Here is a 23,820-nt window from a genome sequence, read left to right on the forward strand (position 1 = left end):
TTGTGCGACACAAACAGCACAATATACTGAAAATCGAGTGCAATGGGGGTGGACGGTATGTGTCGTATCAATGTTCTTCAGTTTCCCGGGTCTGTTCTAGGCCTTCCACCTACCCGTCCACCCCCATTGCACTCGACTTTCAGTACATTGTGCTGCTCGAAGGAGCGAACCTACACTCTTTCGGGCAAGGTCAAGGGATCAGAACAGAAGATAAAATGTTGCAAACATTGCAAGTTGCGACAGAAGGCGTTACGTCACAGGGCCCCACACACGAAACAGATAGAGGAACCCGAGGATCACTTACGTTTGACAACAGAAGCGCATTGACGAGTGTGCGAGCATGAACTCGAAGGTATATACGGCCCTTTGCACCGTACCAAACGTCAGACCGCTTAAAATTTTCTTTCCAGCCATTGCTGTACGGCTTTGACAAGGGAGCAACATGGAGAGTGAGGATTGGTACGACCTTTCTGTGTCTTTGCGCGAAAAAATAGCGAAAAGTCGCATGCCGACTCTTTCAGCACTTTCTCAAAAACAAATCGCGTGCCTTTGTGACAGCTCTGGAACTAAAGAACGTCGACTACGAATACAGGACCGTAAATCTACTCGGACCAAAAGGTGAAGAAGAACAGGTGAGTTCTTATAGCCTTTCGGCGACGGGCCTTTCAGACGAATGTGATGTCAAATTAATTTTGAGCAGTTTTCTGAAGAATTCGGACGATTAAATCCAATACGTCAAGTACCTGTGCTGGTGGTCGACGGACACGGGATTTCGCAGTCGGTAAATACAGTAACCCGTGGTTGAGACAATCTGCCAACCCTTTACATATTTCTTCTGCGTTCCTTTGCACCATAGGCATCCATATTGGAATATTTAGAAGAGGCATACCCTTCCCCGAGGATGATGCCCGCAGATGCATTTGCGAGGGCAAAGGTATATATATTTTCGTTGACTCGTAGAGCGATTTCACATTGAGGCATCTGGCAGCATTGGGTAGCAGTGACGTACGTCAAACGGCGCCTGCTACAGCCGAACGTCGCCTAGATGCCGCACTCACTCCCTCGCACGTACACATCAAGTCCGCCAATCGCAGAAGCCAGCCACGATGTCAGTCAATCGCCGCAGACGAATTTGAAACGCAGGTTTTCTGTGGCTGCCAGTGGCTTCCCATGCGGTTGATGGCGGCTGGTTTCCATAGCTACTGCCGCTGAAAGCAACGCTGTGATTGGCGGGCTGTTAATTGTTAGTTACGTCACTCGAGCGACCACGCTTTGTCTGTAGATGGCGTTGCTACAGCCTCATAACTAGGAGAAGAAAGGATATATGTCCAGGGACCGGCTCACGGCCTGAACCACTAAATGAACTACTTATAGGACCACTAAGGACTAAAACAATGATATTTATTTTATTTAATAATACAAATTAACCCCCTCGTAAAGTCAGGGTACGTAAAATATAAAGGCCGTCAATGAACAATCACGCGGTTACACGATTTAAAAAAAAAAAACTGGGAGACCTCGTTCACAACTACAAGATTTTGGATTCTCCAGGAGCAGCTGACGTCATGGAGAGCTCTTGCGTCTGTCTCCTAGCAACAGCGCTCTCCTCTCTTCGTTGGAAGCCTGCCAGCAGCTGTGGTGAGGACTGAGGAGACTGAAATCGACATTGGAAGAGCAATGTTGCCAGATGCATTGGTGGATTGGGCACCTTGGGCAATGTTTTGGGAGGATACACTGAGAGATAAATTGGTTGCAATGACACAATTTTGGCAGAATTTTGAAGGCAAAAAATTCGATCCGCTGTGGCACTTCAAAAAAGAAAAAAGAATGTCATGTTTATTTTCGCAGGTTCGTGAAATAGTGGGGATAATCGTAGCAGATACTCATCCGAAACAAGGCCTCAGTATGATAAAGTACCTGGGAGAGCAGCATTGGAACGACAGCTCTAAAGAAGCCATCACTAAAAGCTTTACAGGTAAATTTACCACTGTGAGAATAATATGGTTAGGAACTGCGCATTAGAGATCGAACCCATGATGGGGAGTACTTGAAGAACCAAGTATGAAGTACATTTCTGAATATTTCTACCGTATATGTACGTAATTCAACTTTCTTTACGGCGTGACATGAACATTCGAACTGTCACGTAAGTTATTTCTTTTGGGAAGCGCGAATTAATCTGAAGGGTTTTCCCAGCTCCTTCTGGCGCGTTACGACGTCAGTTCATCCGACCAGTTTTATTGGCTGCCGAGAATCGCTACCTTTTCCCGGCTGTCCTGCGCCCGTGTTTTGAAAATAAAAAATTCTCAAGCGTACTCGTTTCTATCCCGTTGACATGGACAACATAATGGTCGGGTCAATATTTTGCATAAGTGGTTGCTGCAACAGATCTCGCCACACGACGGAAACCACGAAGACTGCAAACAGCCGACACCGCGGCCACGAGCTACTCTGCTGGGTTTCGGTTTCGGTTTGCTATTGCCATCACTTACGTATTCGTTACTCTCGCGAAATGAACACGAAGGCTGTATTGGGTATCGAGGGGGTGGTGTGTCCGCATAATTTTTGTGCACACGGGCCCAGGATTGTGCCCTGCTCTCGTACTTTTCGTGCGAATATGTATCCCAGAGCTCAGTGGCTTACCCAGAATAAACCTCTACCCTAGAAACGTCATCACGACGTTGGTAGACAGACTGAAACCGAAACAAATCGGAAGGGGAGTGCTGGGTTCCACGAATGGGCATTCGTTCGCTGCCTCCTATTGAAGAAAAGTAGGACCGAAGGTCGCGTCCCTTTCAGAGACCATCGTAATCCCTCAAGACCGTGGCTTTCGGGCGCGACCTTGCTCGCCCCCCTAGCTTCGCGCATAGTTCAACTCTACGAAACTGGTGGCGCTGTCGAACACAATGACGTCATTTGACGAAGTGTTGCGCAATATCACAAACTTTTTGGGATGTCTCCCCGAGATGAGGGGGGTGCGGGGGGGGGTCTGGATAAATCACTGCCAGAGCTTGCAATCCTAAATTCTCCTGACTTTTTTTTTTCTTTTCGAGCCTTTCCGTGGTCTCACCGAGTCTGTCGTTATTCTTTAATCTTCAGCTCTCGAAGCCGTCCTAAAAGAAACGTCCGGAAAGTATTGCGTGGGCGATGAGATCACCCTGGCAGATGTGTGCCTCGTTCCTCAAGCCTTCAATGCGTCCACCCGCTTCATCGACGTGGCTTCTTTTCCCACTGTCAATCGAGTCTACGTTTCTCTCAATCAAGTCCCAGCTGTCAAGCGTGCCGAACAACTCTGCATGAATGATATGCCCGAGGACGAGGGGGCCTACATACGCTACATGATATCTCACTTCAGTACCGCTTACCCTCACCTTCGCAGGTGGTTTGCACCGGAATAAAGCAATTGTCGCGTTTATAACTTTGCACAGTGACATGCATTTTCTTTACAGAGCCATCAAACCAAAAATTAAAAGCACAAAACAGCATTGGTGTGGCGGACTGCATGGCTCTCACGAGAGATGGGCGATGATGTGATGGTGATGTCGAATGATGGACTATGTATGACACTAACAGGCTGCAATACTGATGCGATGGGCCATGGGTATAAGGCCCGCCATGATTTGATGTTGAAATGAATTTTTAGAAAAATGACAACAGATGTGGGTTGAATACCACTGCCTTCTGTGTCTCCGTACTGTGTATTCACAAGAGCGACAACCTCACGGAAGATTCTAGTGGAAGAAAAAGCAAAAACACTGCTTACGGAGACGAAGTTCCGTCCCGTGTTATGTTGAGCATTCACACGGTGCGGAATATCGGGAGTGGCGTACTGAGCACTTAGCAGACGACGCTTCGCAGACGACACTGTCGGCGTCTTTCTTGTCGTCTGCTACAGAATATCTTGTGACTGCGTTGCAGGATACTCCTCACGGTTACCAGTGTACATGAACACTGGACATTGAGCGCTAGCGCTCAGAAAGCTTAGCAGACGACGCTTCGCAGACGACACTGTCGGCGTCTTTCTTGTCGTCTGCTACAGAATATCTTGTGACTGCGTTGCAGGATATTCCTCACGGTTACCAGTGTACGTGGACACTGGACATTGAGCGCTCGCGCTCAGAAAGCTATGACGTTTTTCGAGTCTTCTGCTTCTGGGGGGAATATCGCTCGTGTGAATACATGGATAAAGTCGGTCTATAACTTCTTTACCGCTGTTCACGCTTCCTATCCACAGAGTGCACAGAGCACTGCATCACTTCGCAGTGCTGAATTTTTTTTTAAGTTACATGTGAAACATGAATGCTGCTGGTGAAGCTTTCGTATTTCCAGTAATTTTTGTAAAAAGAAAAGGAAGAAACTGATATAATTCACAAGTTTTGTTTTACAATCAAATAGGAGGTGATATCATCTCGTACATAAGCATTCACCTCACAGCAACAGAGCAGGTCCAGCACTTAGTGCGGCATACACAGTCATTCTGGCATGGAGTGAAAAAAACTACTTTGGAGGTGGTGTCCCACATGATACCGTAATGTTGCTGGGCCTAAGCCAGGTGACATTCATTGTTGTATTTCTCAAAAAGGAGACAGTGATCAATTAACCGAATAATACAAATCAAATAATTGGTCCACAGAGGCATTTTAAATGCAAAAAAAAAAAAATTGCGCGCACATGTATGTGGGCAAGAAATGCAGAAGTAAGCACAACATACCACATAATGTACCCTGTTTTATTTACATACTCATACTCATTGTAATGTCCTCTCCAGTATCACAACTAAAGTCTGTGACTAATGTACTTGTAGCTATCCTTCGTAAAGATGTACATCATTCCTGAGGTCACTGTTGTCACTCCAGTCAGGTACCTGGAAAACACGTGCAACATAATACCAAAGGTGAAATACATCGCAGTAGAATCTCGACAACGGAGATTTATGGAAATGTTGCACGAAAGGATTGTGCCGTCTGTGACATGTCCTCCGAACCGTATCGATAATGGACATGTGCAAGGGAGGAACGCATGAACGTATTTGTTTCAGTGGCACAACTAGGGTTCCGGGTTTTCGGAGTTCATAATTTTTGAGACCTCTGGAAATGTGGCAAAAATTAACTCAAAAACAAATTACAGTGATACGAAATTGAATGGGCTTGTAATATTATGAAATAACAGGATAAGTTCCGTTTGTCAGCGACACCTGCCACATTTCCGGAGGTCTCAAAAATTATAAACTCCGAAAACCCGGAACCCTAGGCATAACAAACCGAAGGTTAATGGTAACAGCAACTCTTTGTTTTACGTCCCGGACAACTACACTTGTGGCCATGGTGGTCAATGAATTTCAATTAATTTAAATTAGTCTTGTAAGTGTAGTAAGCAGTTTTCTACTATGCATGAAACCCGTTGCACAGAACACTATCTAACATCCTTCAGAATGTACAACGTGCATAAGAAACTCCAAACATTAAGCTGCTGGTCTCTGAGGCCCATTTCAAACCCGCAATCCTGTTTGTCCGCAATAGTGTCCGTGAGTGTTACCAACTGACCCAGCAAGGCCGCTAGCACGTGTGAACAACATGTTGCACCCACGGAAACTGCGTGAGCACCCAAGAGAAATATACTACGGTCTGAGGACCCACGTAAAACATTTTATCGAGGTTCTGCCATGGAGAGACAACGCGATGGGGAAATGCTCTTACCAAAACCAGTGCAGCGCAGTGTGGTCAACATAGTTGAAGACTGGGGCAGCAAGAGTGGCAGCTACCAACCCAAGCTGGATGGCTGTGTTCATCTGACATGTAGAAACACTTACTTAGGAATATATTTGGTTCATGACTGTGGTTCTACATGACAATAACCTTAAAAGAGCATGTTGACAACCATGTCTGAACTGCCTTTTTTATTTATTTTTTTAAGTCCACTATGCTCACGACACAAAGTGTCACATGACTACTTCGGCAGACAACAGGGACCTCGAGCTGGACAGTTTTTCTACCGTATCTTCGGCACATTCCTCGGATAATTCTATCCAATTTCCTGTTCACGTCAGTGTCAAATAGATGTAAGACCTCTTCGTTCATGCTGCCTTTCTCTGTAAGTTAGTGTTAAGGCCTTTTCACAAAGCCAAGAAATTTGTGTATCTTGCAAGGGGATTTATTCGAAGTTCCAAAACATGTGTCCAAATTACAGATAAGTATTCAATGTACTCGGTGAATCTTACCTTGCTGAGCGTCGTCGGTGAAAATTTCACCGTAGCGAGAGATACGTCGAAGTACCTGTGAAACGTCTTCTGCGGTCGAGAAGGAGAAGCAGCTTAGCGATGACATGGCAAGTCACAATTCACCAGCATCGAGAACCAACACGATCCACACTCACCGGAGGCGGCAAGGACACGTAACGGATGTACGAAGCGCAGCCCAAGATGATAGCGTCTCTCAAGATGATCAGTGCCGTCAAGGGAACTGAAGAAAAAAATATATTCTGAATATTGTTTCGGTTAATACTGCGATGGTAAACACACCAGGTATCAGTCCGGACACAGTCAGCGTGACAAAAAGTGTCGCCACGAGGGTCTTGTCGGCCATCGGGTCCAGCAACGTCCCCAGGGAACTCTGCTGAGAAGGGAACGCCCTTGCAATCTGCCCGTCCAGCTGCGTGAACACAGAAGACACTCGTGTGACTTTCACAAGAGTAAGTTTAGCTTCTGTTTGCGCCAATACCATTAGCGCCACGTACCAATAGAATGTGTGCAAGAATTAGTGATCAACAACACGACACTGATAGAACTCCCAACTATGCAACAGACTGAGGTGAAACGGGTTTCAATGTCATGCCTTTTTTTTTTTTTTTTCATTAACAAAAAGAGTGTGCACCTTTTGTTACTTCCACACAAAAAAAATTTTTGCTTTTTTCTCCCCTTCTGTCTCTCATAATTTTTTCTTCGGAAGTACATGCCTGTAAGTTGCAGCTTGGCATTCTGTGACAGTACTACCTAACCAATGTGTGTGCACGTTGTGTATGTCTCGTATTATACTGCTCGACTAATGTGTACACATAATGTGCGTTATTACAGTAGTGACAAGCACATTGCGCACCCACTTTTCGTCAACCACTTCTAGGAAGTGTCTCGCGTTGTCTGCTTTCATAACGAATGTGAACTCTTCCGCACATACTAGCAATGCCACATCTTTCAGGTGCGTGGTTTACGTGATTGGCATTTTAACCCGACCTCGTGATGGTAAAGTGTTTTACCACGTCGGTGATTCCAGAAACACAGAAGAGCACCAAGGCCGGTGTGAAGCTCCCTGCCACTACCAAGTAGCCGATGACCGGGGTGGAGCACAGCCGGAAAAACGAGAGTCCATTTGGCACTGTCAGGATATTTTCACGCTGAAACATAAAACAACAACGAAGAAACAATCTTTTTGTTTTCTTTTACGGGTGTAACAGCAATATAACAGCCTGGGGCTTTGGAGGTCCCCAGCCACAGGAAGGGACATGCTGAAGTTTCGAGGATTGGTGCGCCAAGCATTTTCTGAATTAGGAATTATCTAGTAATGATCTAACAGCGTGACATATGCTACAGGCAGTGAAGAAGTATTCCAAACAAGTTAAACAGAATTGCAGGACTAGGCCATTTTGTGGCGGGGGCGAGAGAGGCACCCATCCTGAGCACCTGGGAACAACAGCAACCGATGTCTTTAGGCTTGGACTGAGTTTCTCCGTGGATAAACCAGGGGTCTCCCGTAGCCCCAGTTCCAATTTTGTTCCCCCCCCCCCCCCTTCAAAGTCGTACCAAGTTTCCCATGCGTTCTTCGACGATCTTCTTGGTCTCCCTAACGTGAGCAGATACATCGAGTTTCGTCTTTCTGAGCGAGTCTCTGGTTTTATAAAAGGAATCCTGCGTCTTTTGCAGTCGTGTACGAGAACGAGGATAACCGCAAGATCGGGGATCGCCGCCACCGCTGTTCTGACCTTCGTCGGTTGAAATGCCATCGTATCCACAGCGGATACCCCTGAGGCACGTTCGACTACTATTAGTCAAAACGAGCAGAGGTCTTCTTTTGTACGCGATCGCTCTCAGAACATCGGAATGCACCGATGTCTTCGTCAGATGCAGGCACTGCCTCAAAAGTAGAGACGCCATAGTTCATCTTTCGATCTCAAACTCCTGTCAGTTCTCTCGGAGAGTCCAAGAGATGTCACATTTGCACCCGACGGCAAGGTCGTACACGGAGAACACGATATAAATGAGATGGTGCACAGTTATTTGGATTTATCACATGTAAAAACAACACGCCATCGCAACATCGCCCTATTTGGCTACCGGAGCGCTACCTAAGACCAACCAACTTTGCATTTGCATCTATATTTTCATCGCAAAAGTTAACTCAAATAATGGGCTAAATAAAAATGTTTTTACGATTTTCTCTATTATTTTTCATTTCTACGGGAATTAAGTATTTGAAGTGGCGCCACTCTCTGCAGCTTGACCGCCTGCATCGGTCGGTATGTCGTCTGCGATTTTGAGTCCGCGTCATAACATCCTAGCATTCGAAGCAGCATCTGTCCGCTGTGCGCACATATACGCGGACTTTCGGTGACAGAATTGACAGATCCCTTGAATAGAAGGAAACAACAACAAAAATATGAGCGGGCACCTGACGCAGGTATGTGGTTGTCGTGCAGAGAAGTAGCTCGGTATGCATTTTCTCGGTTTCCGTCACGTTACACGGCGATAATGTTTCGCTGCCCGTTCATTTTGACTTGCGCTGTTTGACCAGCATGTTCTTTTCGTGTTCTAATTAATTGTACGTGTCAATGCTAAAGATGCATGCCTAGTTTGCGTGCAGTGAAATAACTTCCGTGTGCAACTTCGAATGTGGAAGAAGTTCAGCTACAAAACTCACGGCAAATAACTGTTCTGAGCCTTGAACAGACAAATAGATGAACAAAACGCAAGGTGCCTACGACTGCCAAATTCAATCTTACAGGACTGAGTTTTACTTGTAATGCACGGTGACGTGCCCTATATTTTCGCATTTATTTAGCTATATATATTTGCGTACTCTCGGATTTCAGTTTTGGCGACGTTGCAGCTAACTTCGCTAACGTGGCAGCATTCAGTATATTACTATTAAATATGGGATAGGGAAGGGGGTCATCGGCTGAAAATAGTTTCAAATTTCACTCACACAAATCACAAATGGTATTGTCGCGGAACATTGTAAAATTAATGAGAAAAAAAAAACCTCATGTGCCTTGGAATATATCTGTACAATGCAAATTGATGTGCTCGCTCTCGAAAAAGAAAAAAAAAATGCTGTGGCATACTACCCACCGGAAGTCCGATTACGAAATACTACCAGCCTTGTACGTTGACCTCCTTTAGGTGCAGTTTGCCTTGAAAGACTACTGGATAAATCTCTTGTCCGCCAAGCGGAGTGCTTTACGGTATCTTGCAATCAAAACCATGTGTGCCACACAACAGGTTTTGAAGCAACGCGCCTGCATTCACTGGGCTATATGTTTCATAGAATTCAGTTGTTCTGTAATCCTGTTCAGTAATGTGTATAATTGTTCGTACTGTTCTTATTATGCAGAATGGGAACCGTCAGGAAGAGTTCCTCTACGATCCCGAACTGTTGGAAGGGCTGGATTACAAACACAGCCTGGTAAAACAGGGTTCCAGTGGGTCAGGTCTCAGCGTCGACGAGTCCCTTAGGATAAGACCTCTTAGCACCGACGATTTCGATAAGGGTGTGTAGATAAAAAGTGTTATAGCCGCTTGTTTTTACCAAAGTGTTATTAACAGTAAGTAAAAATTTTATTCTGTAGGTTACTTAAAAATACTAAGTCAAATGACTTTGGTGGGAGATATATCGAAAGAGCAGTTTCTGAGTAAGTACTCGTGGCTACTATTCCAAAAATGTTGCTCACTATTATAAAGCAGGAATTTTGTAAACACAACATAATGCATGATATTATGTTGTGAAATAAATCCTTTTTTGCATAACATAATAAACAAACATAATAAAATACATGGTATCTCATATGTAAAACCAACAAGAAGCCAGTCTGTGGCAGAAAGCATGACAGTTTTTCGCCCTTTTTTTTTCACATAATACAACAGTTACATGTGTTAAACAAATAATATATAAATATGTCTATATGTACCTGAAAATGTGGATAAACATACATATAACACAATATGAGATAAAGAACACAAATTGGCATTAGACTCAGTGCCATAGTTATGGTACATACGTTATCTATGTTTATAGAAGGAACGCAGAGATAATGCTTAACAGAGAAACCGTTATCACCACGTTTATGACTGTTATTTCGACGTGTTTTTATGCCACCTATATTCTTTGCTAAAATTAGCCAATGTAACGCATCTTCCAAAACAGTCAGCATATATGATGTCATTTCAGGAAGATTTCATGAAATGAAAGCTCGTCCCGACACCTATTATGTCACTGTCGTAGAAGATTTATCTACGGGTGCTGTTGTGGCAGCGGCGTCTCTCGTTACCGAACTTAAATTCATCAGGAACACAGCACTGGTAAAGTATTTAAGACCTTTATTACATGTTCATCATCTTATACATATTTCGTTATTACGCTCAGCGCGGACGTCTGGAAGATGTCGTCGTCGACGACGGTTACAGGGGACGAAGTCTGGGAAAGCTGTGAGTTTTAAGTTTAAGTATACGAGTCTTAAAAATCGTAGGTGGCTGTAAAAGTAAAAATTTTTGGCACAACGTTTCAGAGTTGTACAGACGATAGTGCTCCTGGCAGAGAAGATGGGTTGCTACAAGATAACGCTGGACTGTAAAGATGAGCTCATAAAGTTCTACACAAGCAACGGATTTCATCAGGAGCCGGGAAACAGCAACACGATGTCTATACGTTTTAATGCTGGCCCTGATGGATGCAGAGGTGCATCCTAGAAGCATTGCTTGCGAGTTGCCGCAGTGTTACACTGTGACGCAGAATCTCGTTGTACATTTTATATCTCTCTCGGCTCTGTGCCTTCCAGAGTACATCTCAGGGCATGCAATATATTTTTCGTTGAAAGCAATGTGACCTTGCAGCAAAGTTTTTAAAATATATGCAAATATAGAACAAAGTGCATACCACTTGTGATACCGGTTAGGTACAATGGTACCATTAAAAGCAAATAAAGTTCGGTGAAAACATAAAATACAATGCAAATTACTTATTCTTTTTATAGAACAAGGAGCCTGTCTTTTATACTTTACCTGACTCGCTCCAAACAAATTCGATGTAACGCGCGATCAGCACAGCGTTCAAATTTCCCGCCGTGAGAGACGTCTGACAACTAGCACCACCACGCTCTTCATCCACTATTCGCACATGGCGCAGGCCTTGTTCTCGCGATTGGGATCATAACAAAGATGGCGGTGAAAGAAAGTGACACCGACGATCTTCAAAATCCGGTCAAAGAACTGAGCGAAAAATGGAAACTTTTACCGGCTTTTTTGACTGCACAGGGCCTGGTCCGGCATCACATCGACTCATTCAATCATTTCATCAACGTGGAAATAAAAGACATCGTCAAAGCCAACGAAAAGATCACCAGCGATGCCGACCCGCAGTTTTACCTGAAGTACCTCGACATCCACGTGGGTAAACCAGATGTCGAGGAGCAGTGCACCAGCAAGACCACGACCCCGCACGAGTGTCGTCTGCGAGACATGACGTATTCTGCTCCCATAACCGTCGACATAGAATACACGAGGGGCCAACAGCGCGTCGTCAGGGCCGACTTCCCAATCGGTCGGATGCCGATCATGCTTCGGAGTTCGAACTGCGTGCTGGCCGACAAGTCTCCTTACGAAATGTCCGTCATGAACGAGTGTCCGTACGACCCCGGAGGTTATTTTGTGGTGAACGGCGTCGAAAGGGTCATCTTGATGCAGGAGCAACTGTCCAAGAACAGAATGATCGTCGAAGAAGACCGAAAGGGAGGGGTCATGTGTCAGGTGACGAGTTCGACGCACGAAAAAAAGAGTCGAACGAACGTGAGCACGAAACACGGCCGCTACTATCTCAAGCACAACTGTTTCACAGACGACATTCCGATAGCTATAGTCTTCAAGGGAATGGGACTGGAAAGCGACCAGGAGATAGTGCAGATGATCGGCACTGCAGATAACATCGTGTCGACGTTCGCGCCGTCCCTCGAAGAGTGTCACCGGGCGATGGTGTTCACGCAGACTCAGGCCCTCAAGTTCCTGGGGAGCAAGACGAAGCAACGCAGGATGTTCTTCGGAGGTCCCAGGAAGACCCCGGTGGATGAAGCGAGGGACATCCTCGCCACGACGATCCTCGCCCACGTCCCCGTGGAGCACTACAACTTTCGCGTCAAGGCGATGTACCTTGCCCTCATGGTGAGGAGGGTCATCGAAGCGCAGTCCAACAAAGAACTGATCGACGACAGGGATTACTACGGAAACAAGCGTCTCGAACTGGCGGGTTCCCTGCTCTCCCTGCTCTTCGAAGACCTCTTCAAGAGGTTCAACACGGAACTCAAACTGGTCGCCGACAAGTGCATTCCGAAAGTGCGCGCCACGCAGTTCGACGTCATCAAATACGTCAGGCAAGATCTGATCACAAACGGTCTGGTCGTGTCCATTGCGACCGGGAACTGGACGGTGAAGCGATTCAAGATGGAGAGGATCGGCGTGACGCAGGTCCTGACACGCCTGTCCTACATTTCGGCCCTTGGAATGATGACGCGCGTCAACAGTCAGTTCGAAAAGACCAGAAAGGTCTCCGGACCTCGTTCACTCCAGCCGTCCCAGTTTGGAATGCTCTGTCCTAGCGACACGCCCGAAGGGGAAGCCTGCGGGCTGGTGAAGAACCTGGCCCTCATGACCCACATCACCACCGACCTCGACGAAGCCCCCATCGTCCGGCTCGTTCTCAACCTCGGAGTCGAGGACGTCCACCTGCTCTGCGGGGAAGAACTGTCGGACCCGTCCGTCTACCTCGTCTTTCTCAACGGAAACATCCTCGGAGTCGTCCACAATCACCAGCGTCTGATCCGCACGCTGCGCCTGCTCCGTCGTAAGGGCTGCCTGTCGGAGTTCGTGTCGATCTACTCCAGTCGGATCCATCGGTGCGTCTACATCTCCGCCGACGGAGGCAGGATGTGTCGCCCGTACATTCTCGTCAAGAACGGAACGCCACTCGTCACGGAAGCTCACCTCGAAGACCTCGGGCGTGGCTTGATGTTCTTCGACGATTTCCTCAAGCATGGCGTCGTCGAGTTCCTCGACGTGAACGAGGAGAACGACAGCAACATAGCGCTCTACGAACGCGAAATCCGCGCCGACACTACGCACCTTGAGATAGAGCCGTTCACGCTTCTTGGCGTATGCGCGGGCCTCATTCCGTACCCTCATCACAACCAGTCACCGCGTAACACGTATCAGTGTGCCATGGGCAAGCAAGCCATGGGGACGATCGCCCTGAATCAGCGTAACCGCATCGACACACTCCTGTACCTTCTCGTCTATCCGCACCGCCCGATGGTCAAAACAAAAACGATCGAGCTCATCAACTTCGAGCAGATTCCGGCAGGCCAGAATGCAACGGTCGCTGTAATGAGCTACAGCGGCTACGACATTGAAGATGCCATAGTCATGAACAAGGCCTCCATCGACCGGGGATTCGGTCGATGTCAAGTTTACCGCAGCCAAAAATGCACGTTGAGACGATACGCGAACCAGACGTTCGATCGCGTCATGGGGCCCCTCGTCGACAGCACGACGATGAAGCCCATCTGGAAGCACGAACCGCTCGACGTGGACGGCATCTCGCGTCCCGGTGAACGGGTCGACAACAAGCAGGTCTTGGTCAACAAGTCTATGCCTGCAATAACGGCTTCTGTGCTACAGACGGGACAGCAGCAGCAACAGGTGGAACACAAGGAAGTTCCGATCACGTACAAAGGACTGGAACCGAGCTACGTAGAACGAGTTCTCATCTCGTCCAACACGGAAGAGGCCTTCTTGATAAAGCTGTTGTTGCGGCAGACCAGGCGGCCGGAGATCGGCGACAAGTTCAGCAGCCGACACGGGCAGAAAGGCGTCGTGGGCCTGATAGCGCAACAGGAAGACCTGCCGTTCAACGATCAAGGCATCTGTCCCGACCTGATCATGAATCCGCACGGATATCCGTCTCGTATGACGGTGGGAAAGCTGATGGAGCTCCTTGCGGGAAAGGCTGGGGTGCTGAACGGAAAGTTCCACTACGGAACGGCGTTCGGTGGAAGCAAGGTGCGTCTCGACATCTGTGTCCATCTCTCGGTGACACATAGGTTTTTGCTGGTACCTGAATATTGGAAGGATTTCTTTTGGGTGCTCTAGGTGCAGGACGTGGGAGAAGAGCTCATCCGTCGAGGATTCAACTACCAGGGCAAGGACTGCCTCACGTCTGGGATTACCGGAGAACAACTGTCGGCTTACATCTACTTCGGCCCTATCTACTACCAGAAATTGAAGCACATGGTCATGGACAAGGTATGACCTAAAATGCCTCGTAGCATGACACTCTTCCTGTTGGAAGTTTTTGGCTCAATGAGCGTCTGTACCACGACCTACTAGGTTATAACGACCATGTCATAATCTGCAACCCCTATGAGGATCTCGTCCGCACGATCCACTAGGGGCGCTACTCATCGGCCCGCGAGATCTACATCGTGATTGGGCAATGCAAATTTGAATTTTGAACGCGCAGAGGCGGACGTACGACTACCGTAGCAGACGACAGTAACCGCTCCTATGAAAGCGCCTAGAATGATGATGATAGCCAACTTTAGAAAGAAGCACCTCCTGTTGGACATCCACCGCTTGTACAATAATATTAAGGTAAACTGAAGCACAAAGTATTACGGAAATTGAGGAAGCAATAACCACGCCGATCAGTGGCGCCACCGGTAGCTTCCAAATGCGACGCTGGGAAGGGGTGCCTATGACATGGTCGTTATAATCTAGTAGGTCGTGGTCTGTACTCCTGAGAAGTGAAACACATCAGTCTGATTGGACGATTAAACGAGGTAAACGTCTTTCAGGTCCATGCAAGGGCACGTGGTCCACGAGCCGTCCTGACACGGCAGCCGACCGAAGGTCGCTCGCGTGATGGAGGCTTACGGCTGGGAGAGATGGAGAGGGATTGTCTTATTGGGCACGGAGCCAGCATGCTTCTTCTGGAGCGACTAATGCTATCGAGTGATGCCTGTGATGTCGACGTCTGCAACAGCTGTGGACTCCTGGGTTATTCTCGGTGGTGCCACTATTGCCGTTCGTCCAGCAATATTGCATCCATCAAGATACCCTACGCGTGCAAGCTACTGTTCCAAGAACTGCTGTCGATGAACATTGTTCCGCGCCTCGAGCTGCGGAAACATTTCCAGTGACCTCTGTAAATAAGTTTGATTAAAAGTTGGCTGCTGTTTTTGTTTTGTGACATTCTGGTAAAGGGTGAGAACATCTTTTGCAGTAAATTATACGTTTGTTATTTGTAATGGTAGCAGGCTACGGATATGCTTTTTCGTTCTCGAATGCTTTATCTGAGACAGCTCCCTTGGCAACTTGTTGGGAGGTGTGGGTTCGAATCCCGTTTGTCTGGCTCTTTCTTTGCATCTGCTATATTTCAATATTTCAAAAGAAATGCCTTCTGCATTGTTTGAGAGGTCTCATACGCACTGAAATGCTTTTTTTTCGTGCCATTTGCGTTAAATACAATACACGGAGCAGAAGCAAGAGAGGCGAAAGCAGAACATTTCCGGGTTCCGGAAATAGAGAGCGCCACCACAGTTCCACACATCGTACGTGCACTTCCGGTACGTGACTGTGGGAACAAGTAGCAACAGCGAAATCACGGCACGACCGACACGTTTGAAACTACCGCTACGCTCATAATCTAAATGCACTGCGTTTATGCCTCCAGTATTCCTACCGTATCAGCGTCGTCTGCAACCGGTAAGTTACAGCACGCTGCCTTCCCGCGGTGCGTTATCTATCGGAAACGTTCTGACGTACCGAGGTAGGCCTAAACAAACTTCCTTGCGCGGAACAGTCGGGCTTGTTTTGTTGTGATCGCCCACGTCTTGCTAACGCGAGCACTGCATAATCAACGTGAACATGATAGCATCGTCTTGCTGGTTCGTTTCTGCACCACTGCCCTACTCTGTCAAGCATGACATATGGCATATCGCACTATGTCGGGCGATTAACCCAAAATTAATGCCGGTTAGCTTTGGCCTTGAATCAATATTCGCCCGTCGAATGTTATCCAGGCAGGCGAAACCACGCAGATGTTACGAGCTTGAATATCGAGGAAATACCGTATTTTTTTCGCTCGCCCCCGATTAAGATCGAAATAATCGTTATGTCTTCCATCAACGCCACATAAGAGCAGCTGTGCGGCTTTATGAACAGCCCGTACTTCGATGTAACGGTACAATAGAAAAGATGCTGATGAAATACTAATACAAGGCTTGGCAGTAGGACTGTTAATTTTCTGGTTGCGTCATCGTACGATGGACGCCTTTCTTGTGATCGAGTTGCAGGCTTGTTGTTGCGGTAGACGTCACCGATGACCTTTTGTGAGACGTGTACACGTTCTGCTTTACAGTGGTGACGATGGTCCGATGATCACTCCATCCAGTCGATTGGAGATCAGCTGTGTCCTTCATTGGTTTAATCTCTGGAATCCTACACAGAGAGAGGAGTTTCTGCAATCCTTAGTGGCGCAAGTTGTGCCCATCACGCGGCTTTCAGATCCATCAGGTAATTTGAACAAAGGGGGAAAAAAAGAGGAGGAGAGAGTGACTCATCCACATCCTCCCACCTCCCCTCTCTTTGGTATTGCAACTTTGATTTCAGGTGTACTGGCAAACGGTCTGGGCTCCCTGTCCCTCAGCTGCAACGAGTCTCCGTCAGTACTGCGCTGTCAGCTGGGTCTGTTTGAGACCTACTTTCAAACCTGGGACCATCCTAGCAAGCAAGCTTTCCTGCGGCTCCTGAGCGAACGGGACGAGCGCTTTGTGGAGAGGTTTCACAACCAGTTGCGCTTCTACGGAATCACTCTTTGAACCAAGGTATAAACGGTCTTTATCTTATCGGGGAGAAGTGCAGTGTTTGCATACGGCGGCACTTTCGGCAGGCGTCGTTGCAGGTTTTATTGCACGCGTGATTGCATCTGGAGAGCAACCTTGACCTTGCTGCGAGCTATGGGCTGTCTCTGATGTACACTCTTTAAAATGAGTTTCACCACATAGCATGCTCCTAGCACACCATCGTCCTGAATGACAACGTTCTCGCCCCTGATCTGTTGAAAACGGAAGGCGGAGCCTATTTGTATCATTATGCACGTACATAATGACCACAAAATAGGCTCCGCCTACCATTTTCAACAAATCGGGGGCGAGAACGTTGTCATTCGGGATGATGGTTGGCTAGGAGCGTGCTATGTGGTGAAACTCATTTTTAAGAGTGTACAAGCATTTAAACTTACGTTGCTTTTATGCCACGAAGCACCAATTCGTAGTTGTTGTTATATTTGGTTGTTTCATCAAAGTTTGTCTAGCTTGTCATACGATTGATATGACTTATCTCTTGATTTGCTGACGTGACGTCCCTCCAGGATGACCATGTGTGAACATCCTCTTCCACGCTTCCTTACTGGTGTATTTCCTTTTCTCTTTTCTTTTTTTTTTTTTTTTTTTTTTGTATCTGGACATGAAGAATTTCATAGCAAAAGCAAATCATTCGTGCAGTTGAGGTTGCCTGACAATGGCACAAGTAGTAAGCCAAACAGGTTTGTCACAATTTCAATGCCCTCGTGTCACCACAATGACTTTGTGCATGCATCAGCGTGCTGGAAATTCAAATTTGTGCGGATGCCAATTATTTGATTCACATTAAAAAAGATTATACCGCTCAAGTGGACGGAAAGTGAAAAAGGGATTTGCTAGATTACGAAGTGGTCTACCCATGGCAGCAAAAGTCTGCCAGTTTATGTTTGAAAAGCTCAGTGTTTGTTTAAGTTGTGCTCGCGTCACTAGCCTCATGGATGCACACGTTAGCAGATGCCGAGCAACAAGGGGCCGCCGTGCCGTACCCATGACCAAATGGACTACCTAGTCACCTGGTTTCGAGAGTACAGCGAGCTGCAGCGCGACGACTTCCTCAAGGTCCTCGTCGAGAAGTACGCCCCCAACAGCCCCGACGACTACCTCGCGGACACGCTCAACCACATTGGGGTGTCGGACCGCGCCCCTTCCATATTCCAGTGCAGGATGAAGCTCTTCGACGAGTGGTTCCAGAACTGGAGCGACGAGGAGAAGGCCGGATTCCTGGACCGGCTGAGGCACGAGGACGCGGACTTTGTGGCGCGCTACGACCGGGTCGCCTCGGCCGAGCCGGGGGAGCCCGTCGTTCCCGCCGCGGACGTCGAGGATGCGGGGCCTTTATCGGCGACGGTTGTAATAGTTAACGGGAATGTGGGTGAGGAAGAGGAAGAAGTGAGATACGTGGAAAATGATGAGAAGTTAGAAAAGGAAGAGGAAGCGGTCGCGGAAGAGCAGGCGTCAGTTGAGTAGCGTGAGACTGCGAGATTTCTTGCGTACCGCGACAAAGGGAATGCTGCGGAATTTGCATTTCACGCGTTTCGTTCGAATGTGCTTGTCTTGTCTTGGCTTGGCTGGTCTGACTTACTGTTCTAAGTTTAATATTATTTCGGGGGGGGGGGGGGGGCATAGCCCTATTCTAACAGACGAAGCGTTGTGTCAGTGTGCAGTGCAGCACTACACAAGGTGGATGGAAAGTAATGCGTTATCTGTTAGCACATGTGCGACACATTTCTGTGAACAAGTTGACGAGACTATTTTGCGTTACATTTTGGTTGAGCGGTGCAGCTGTTTTTGTCGCCGATTAGCTTATCTCTGGGCTAGGGTACAGTCATCATATCATATATACCACTGTGGTAATTACCATTGTCGTAATTATGCTTTGGGAACCGAGAGGTGCATTCCATATTGGTGAAGGATTTTGTGCAATTTGCACTGTCATCACCTGCATGTAATAGTATATTTTTGTACGAACATTTCTTCCTTTTTTTTCTTTTTTTTTCACGCACTGGTATCACATAGTTTTTTGTCAGAACTTGGGCAGCTTTGTAACCTATGATTAGATTATACTTCCATGGGTAAAGTTGATTTTGCATCTAGGTAGTTCTTTTTGAGTTTTGTGTAATTTGATATAAATATGGTAGATAATTTACCTAATGCATGATGACCAATTTTGTGGTATAATGTTCACTTTCAGATGTCACAGCTTTCATCGTGTGTATCACCCATAACAATGCATTGCGTAGGGATATTTATGGTAGGAACGTTTTCTTTCGATATATTTCAGCATGAATACCAGTATGTACCATTGGTGAGCAGTACGAAACCAATGGTACATCACAAGAGAAAGACTCGGATAGTGCCAAAAAAGGATGACATTTTGGTGTCGAATGTATGTGAGGGGCGTTTAGTGTTAGAAGTTTTGATTGTTCTGTTCTGTTCTTGAATGTGGGATTCAGGGCATAGTACATTCCGGATCTTCTTTTTTTTATATCTATACTATTGTTACTGTGGTGCTTGCATCCAGACTAAAAATATTCAGGTGCAGTTTTTCCTTTTGCTCAGGGAAATTTATTTAAATCATTCCAACTACAGATAGCCACTGCATCTTTTTTTTTTTAGGCAGCACTAATTTTTTGTGGGCAGCTTCTCCGTGTATTCTATGACGAACCACCTACCGTGTGACGCAGAACCGACACAAGGTGAGCCACTTGCAGATTCATTTTTTTTTGTCTCTCATTGGCTCGCTCTTGAAAAGCAACCAAAATGGGGCGTGTGAAAGGGCAAACTGCCTATGAGTTGTGTGTGGACCAGCAAAATGCATAACTGATGTGTCGTAGAACCGACAGAATTTTACGGAGACCATCTCCGCAAGCAGTGTCCAGTGTCCTCACTACTGCTGCGACATAATAACCTGCATTTAATGAAGGCTTTTCTACAAATAAATTTTTCAGAGCAATACACTGTGGTTGTACTCTTTATCGGACGACGTTATAACATGGCACATAAGACGTTGTTATTATTATATATATTATGTAAAAAATGACTTCTTATTCATTCATATGAATACGGACAAGGCAGTGTCGTTTTTCTCTAAAAAGACTAAAAAATATTGCTGCTGTTACAGGCAAGCACCAACTGTTCGCACTACAGAAGCGATGAGACCTCTCCCTGTTTGTAAACAAGTGGCGTCATAGTGTTTGACAGCGCCACCGGTGTCGTAAAGTTAAACTATACTCGAAGCTATGGGGCGAACAAGGTCGAGCCCACAAACCACGGTCTTGAGGGGATTACGATGATCCCTGAAAGGGACGCGACCTTTGGTCCTACTTCTCTTTCAATAGGAGGCAGCGAACAAGTGCGCATTCGTGGACTTGCGACCTGTTTCGGTTTCGGTCTGTTTCTTCGGGCAGAGGTGCACGCAGGCTTGACTTTACTGGCTACGCGCAACGTGGAAGCCAATAGAAGCCAACAGAAGACAATGATAGTTGTTGATCCCTCCGTACGGTACCGCCACAGTCACTGCGCGTCCGTTTGTTCCTCAGATGTTCTGTGTTCTTCGAAGTACTTTTATCGTATTTTTGGGTCGAAAGGCGTGATTCCGGCGCAAAATGTAGTGATGACAAACTGAAAACTTTTGAAGCCGCCTCTCGGCATGTTGAATGAAAGTAGCAAACGCTTCTCGTCCCGAAGGATACGTCCCGTAATCATTGTGATACTTGCGTGTTGTGTTGTAGGTAATATCATGTTCATTCGTTCCATGAGAAAAGACAGAGCAAACGGTGCACTTGGCAACGCCCAGAAATCGAAAGCGTCTCTCTATTACTCGCTGCTGGGGAAATATTTCGTGCTTGTTGGCAGCGAGTACAGGTTGAAGGCTATGCACGATTACGAACACTTCGATTGCGCGGCAGTCGCTTCCTCCGTCAAACGAGGGGACTACATCGCATCCGGATGGACAAAGTCGACTTATATGGGGACGTACAACGGGAGCATCGACGTAGCGGTGAAGGTCGTGAACGATGGTGGACACCACATACGTGAGTGCATGGAGAAAGACCCGAAGGAAACCCTCCAAGAATGCCACATGGGTGCCGGCGCGAAGGTCCTCAACGAAATACTCTATCATTCGTGGCTGAATCATCCCAATATTGCGAAGGTAAACCACTCAGTTTTGCTTGTGTAGTGTTTTCGAATGTTAACACACTTTTTTTTCCCCCCCCAACAGATGTACGGTTACTGCATTCCAAAGGAATATTTGTTGGAATCTTCGAGTAAGAACCTGGTGGTCGTAACAGAGTTGGGAGAACCGCTAGATATCATACGTCTCTTACAGATGTCGTGGGAAGATCGTTTAAGAGTTAGTGCGGCTCTTTTGACACCGTGTTTCCACGTGCTAACCACACACGTATCTTTCTGTAGGTAACTTTGTTCCTTCGCGCAGGTTGGTCTCGGATTAGCACGTCTTCTATCCTACATGAGTGAGGACGCCCGCGGACCCATACTAGTCACAGACTTCCGACGACAGCAGTTCGTCTTACACGATGGGGAGATCAAGCTCTCGGACTTGGACGACGTCGCATACGGAGATCCGGCATGCTCGGCAGCGTTGGACTGCGAGATTGTTACGGGCGTTCAGGTTGTTATGCATGCTGTTGTTATGCATGGTTGTTATGCATGTTGTTATGTTATGCAAAATGTTTATCGCACGATGACGTTGTCCCGTGTCTTTTGTAGGTCCAATGTGTATCAGGCAGTTGTCAGAACTTCGCTGAACGAAGCAACGTTTTAAAGACGGGCCGACACTTCTTGAACTTCCTGTTGATGCCTAGCGTTCCGCAGCTGTTGGAACATCGTGTTCATCAGATCATGGATGCATATCAGAACGCCTCTTGGAGCGCCAGAAAGCTTCTTCAAGAGACCGAGCTGGTGGCGAAACTGTTTTCAAATGGCAGCTACAGGTCACCGTCGAAGTCGTACCTCACCGGTAATGAAGACTTTGATTATCTCCTATCATTCTCCTTTGCAGTTCGCCCACAGTTCAAACCGCTACACTTTTAAACGTGAGTGTACATTAATCTTTTCTTTTCTTTTCTTTTTTTTTTTTCCAGACTACATTAGGCAAAACCAAAGCGACTTGTTGGGACGTTTTGACTATCGTTGTCGCATGAGCATGTCGAGCAACATTTGCATGCTTTCGGTCTTCGATGAAGAGGAGGCGGCAGAAACGTGCTCATCGGACATTGCCTGCAAGGCTTTTGTGGTCACACAGCAGCGCTCTTGGTCAGGTGAGCTGTGCAATATGCATGCTGTTCGCTTCTATTAGCATTACAAATATGCGTTCATTTTGACGTCTCTTTCAGGAAGAAAAATAGTCTACTTCAAGAATGGATACAGTGGTTCGACATTTTCGCATGCAACAACATTGTACCGCAGAACGGGCTAGTTTGACGTGCATTTTTACCATTGAACGTTTGTACATTAAAACATTTCTCACTGCACTGCAATTTTAATTACAGTTTGCAAAAATGAAAAATAAAGTCATTGTAAATAGTCTATCTCCAAACATACAAGCAACAAGAGAGTTCTATCTATCCTTTTTTTTGCACTACATTTTTATGAAGTATTCTCCTTACTCCCGCCTCCCTCAACTTGACGTGTTGGCCTTTTTTATTTTTGTTGTTGTTTTCGTTTTGGTTTTGTTTTGCTGTTTATAGACATCACGACATTTTTCCAAACAAACTGCCCGGAAACTAAAGCGAGCAGAAAAAGTTGCGTCGTCTGTCGTCTGCAAAGAAAAGAATTCATTTAAGCCTACCATCCTCCCCTCTTCTTCTTAACTGGACTCGTCCTTACAGCAACTCTCTCTCTTTTCTCGTAGAGGCGCATGCGCAGACGTGAACTCCATTCTGTCGTCGCTTCCTTCGTGAGTTCTCTTTGCTTTTTTGTCCATGGCATTTTTGTGAACTCAATGGAGGACGTGCATTGAAAGGATATTCGTGCAAAAGCTTACAAACGGACATGATCGTGATCATCAAAGTTGTTACGTGCTTGTTGGTGCGGCGTTCGTACATACCTTGATTGATATTTGACGTGCTTGGTATCGACAGTGATCTGAAGTACTGCATCCTCGCTGACATTTGGATACATCGTCAAATCTTACCTTCTGTTGTCGGTATCGGATTTATTAATCAACTGGTGAGTACCTCGAGGAACTTTTTTCACGTTGCAATGCCGTATGAAAAGGCTTAGGAGCCGGAACATAGCTGTATGTAACACGACATTGCGCGCAGTTTGAAGCGAGGTGAAGTGAGCTTACGAGCGTTCTTCATCAACGAATATGCAGCTGTTCTCAGTGAGAAAGGGTTGTGGATACCATTCGAACTGGAGTCAGCGCAACACCGCATCAATGTTCGAAAAGTAAAGGAGTGTATCCTGGCTTCTGCAAACTCTCTGTTTGCAAGCAGCTCGGAGGTGAATGCCCCCAGCGACTCAAACGCTTTGCACGGAACGAGTTTAGGCGGATGCAAAAGAAGTGTGTTTTATGCGGTGTTACTTGGGCTGACTCTGATAACGGCAGTGATAAAGGGTCCACCTTGCAAAGGACACGACAGCAAAAACAGTTCAATGCCACGACAGTTTATTCGCAAAAAAAAC

General features: G+C 46.6%; 7 protein-coding genes across 10 annotated transcripts in view; 6 read left to right on the forward strand and 1 right to left on the reverse strand.

Annotated features, from left to right (window-relative positions):
- Positions 1 to 273: 273 nt before the first annotated feature.
- On the forward strand, positions 274 to 3,422 carry LOC135398274 (maleylacetoacetate isomerase-like). The gene is made up of 7 exons (XM_064629695.1): positions 274 to 352; positions 411 to 459; positions 559 to 632; positions 701 to 781; positions 857 to 934; positions 1,849 to 1,975; positions 3,100 to 3,422. Exons 1-7 carry the CDS (start codon positions 341 to 343, stop codon positions 3,396 to 3,398), a joined length of 720 nt encoding a protein of 239 aa, XP_064485765.1. The 5' UTR covers positions 274 to 340; the 3' UTR covers positions 3,399 to 3,422.
- A 1,293-nt stretch (positions 3,423 to 4,715) lies between these two features.
- LOC135398275 (probable cardiolipin synthase (CMP-forming)) lies at positions 4,716 to 8,323 on the reverse strand. Of its 2 annotated transcripts, none has more exons than XM_064629697.1 (7): positions 7,793 to 8,323; positions 7,249 to 7,386; positions 6,518 to 6,647; positions 6,373 to 6,458; positions 6,218 to 6,283; positions 5,697 to 5,788; positions 4,716 to 4,864 (listed from the first exon to the last, which is right to left on the reverse strand). In XM_064629697.1, the coding sequence occupies exons 1-7, from the start codon at positions 8,141 to 8,143 to the stop codon at positions 4,777 to 4,779; spliced, it is 951 nt and encodes a 316-aa protein (XP_064485767.1). In that variant the 5' UTR covers positions 8,144 to 8,323; the 3' UTR covers positions 4,716 to 4,776. The 2 variants fall into 2 exon arrangements, with proteins under 2 accessions (XP_064485767.1, XP_064485766.1); XM_064629696.1 differs by having other exon boundaries at positions 6,218 to 6,286.
- A 166-nt stretch (positions 8,324 to 8,489) lies between these two features.
- On the forward strand, positions 8,490 to 11,294 carry LOC135397199 (probable glucosamine 6-phosphate N-acetyltransferase). 2 transcript variants are annotated; one of them, XM_064628606.1, is made up of 6 exons: positions 8,490 to 8,666; positions 9,600 to 9,756; positions 9,835 to 9,897; positions 10,434 to 10,564; positions 10,629 to 10,690; positions 10,771 to 11,224. In XM_064628606.1, exons 1-6 carry the CDS (start codon positions 8,646 to 8,648, stop codon positions 10,949 to 10,951), a joined length of 615 nt encoding a protein of 204 aa, XP_064484676.1. In that variant the 5' UTR covers positions 8,490 to 8,645; the 3' UTR covers positions 10,952 to 11,224. The 2 variants fall into 2 exon arrangements, with proteins under 2 accessions (XP_064484676.1, XP_064484677.1); XM_064628607.1 differs by lacking the exon at positions 9,835 to 9,897 and having other exon boundaries at positions 10,771 to 11,294.
- A 99-nt stretch (positions 11,295 to 11,393) lies between these two features.
- LOC135397198 (DNA-directed RNA polymerase III subunit RPC2-like) lies at positions 11,394 to 15,487 on the forward strand. The gene is made up of 3 exons (XM_064628605.1): positions 11,394 to 14,308; positions 14,399 to 14,551; positions 15,103 to 15,487. Exons 1-3 carry the CDS (start codon positions 11,420 to 11,422, stop codon positions 15,445 to 15,447), a joined length of 3,387 nt encoding a protein of 1,128 aa, XP_064484675.1. The 5' UTR covers positions 11,394 to 11,419; the 3' UTR covers positions 15,448 to 15,487.
- A 370-nt stretch (positions 15,488 to 15,857) lies between these two features.
- LOC135397200 (uncharacterized protein C14orf119-like) lies at positions 15,858 to 20,124 on the forward strand. 2 transcript variants are annotated; one of them, XM_064628609.1, is made up of 4 exons: positions 15,858 to 16,012; positions 16,668 to 16,822; positions 16,919 to 17,133; positions 18,121 to 20,124. In XM_064628609.1, exon 4 carries the CDS (start codon positions 18,124 to 18,126, stop codon positions 18,634 to 18,636), a length of 513 nt encoding a protein of 170 aa, XP_064484679.1. In that variant the 5' UTR covers positions 15,858 to 16,012; positions 16,668 to 16,822; positions 16,919 to 17,133; positions 18,121 to 18,123; the 3' UTR covers positions 18,637 to 20,124. The 2 variants fall into 2 exon arrangements, with proteins under 2 accessions (XP_064484679.1, XP_064484678.1); XM_064628608.1 differs by having other exon boundaries at positions 18,124 to 20,124.
- A 532-nt stretch (positions 20,125 to 20,656) lies between these two features.
- On the forward strand, positions 20,657 to 22,664 carry LOC135398277 (extracellular tyrosine-protein kinase PKDCC-like). The gene is made up of 6 exons (XM_064629698.1): positions 20,657 to 21,322; positions 21,392 to 21,523; positions 21,608 to 21,802; positions 21,901 to 22,150; positions 22,275 to 22,451; positions 22,527 to 22,664. The coding sequence occupies exons 1-6, from the start codon at positions 20,819 to 20,821 to the stop codon at positions 22,607 to 22,609; spliced, it is 1,341 nt and encodes a 446-aa protein (XP_064485768.1). The 5' UTR covers positions 20,657 to 20,818; the 3' UTR covers positions 22,610 to 22,664.
- Positions 22,665 to 23,051: 387 nt separating this feature from the next.
- LOC135397201 (signal-induced proliferation-associated 1-like protein 2) overlaps positions 23,052 to 23,820 on the forward strand; it is a 49,360-nt gene continuing 48,591 nt past the window's right edge. The window contains exon 1 of the mRNA XM_064628611.1: positions 23,052 to 23,361. The gene's annotated coding sequence lies outside the window, so the exon portion shown is untranslated. The remainder of the gene's footprint in view (positions 23,362 to 23,820) is intronic.

Source organism: Ornithodoros turicata, chromosome 6, assembly GCF_037126465.1.
Source record: "Ornithodoros turicata isolate Travis chromosome 6, ASM3712646v1, whole genome shotgun sequence".
Classification (NCBI taxonomy): Eukaryota; Metazoa; Arthropoda; class Arachnida; order Ixodida; family Argasidae; genus Ornithodoros; species Ornithodoros turicata.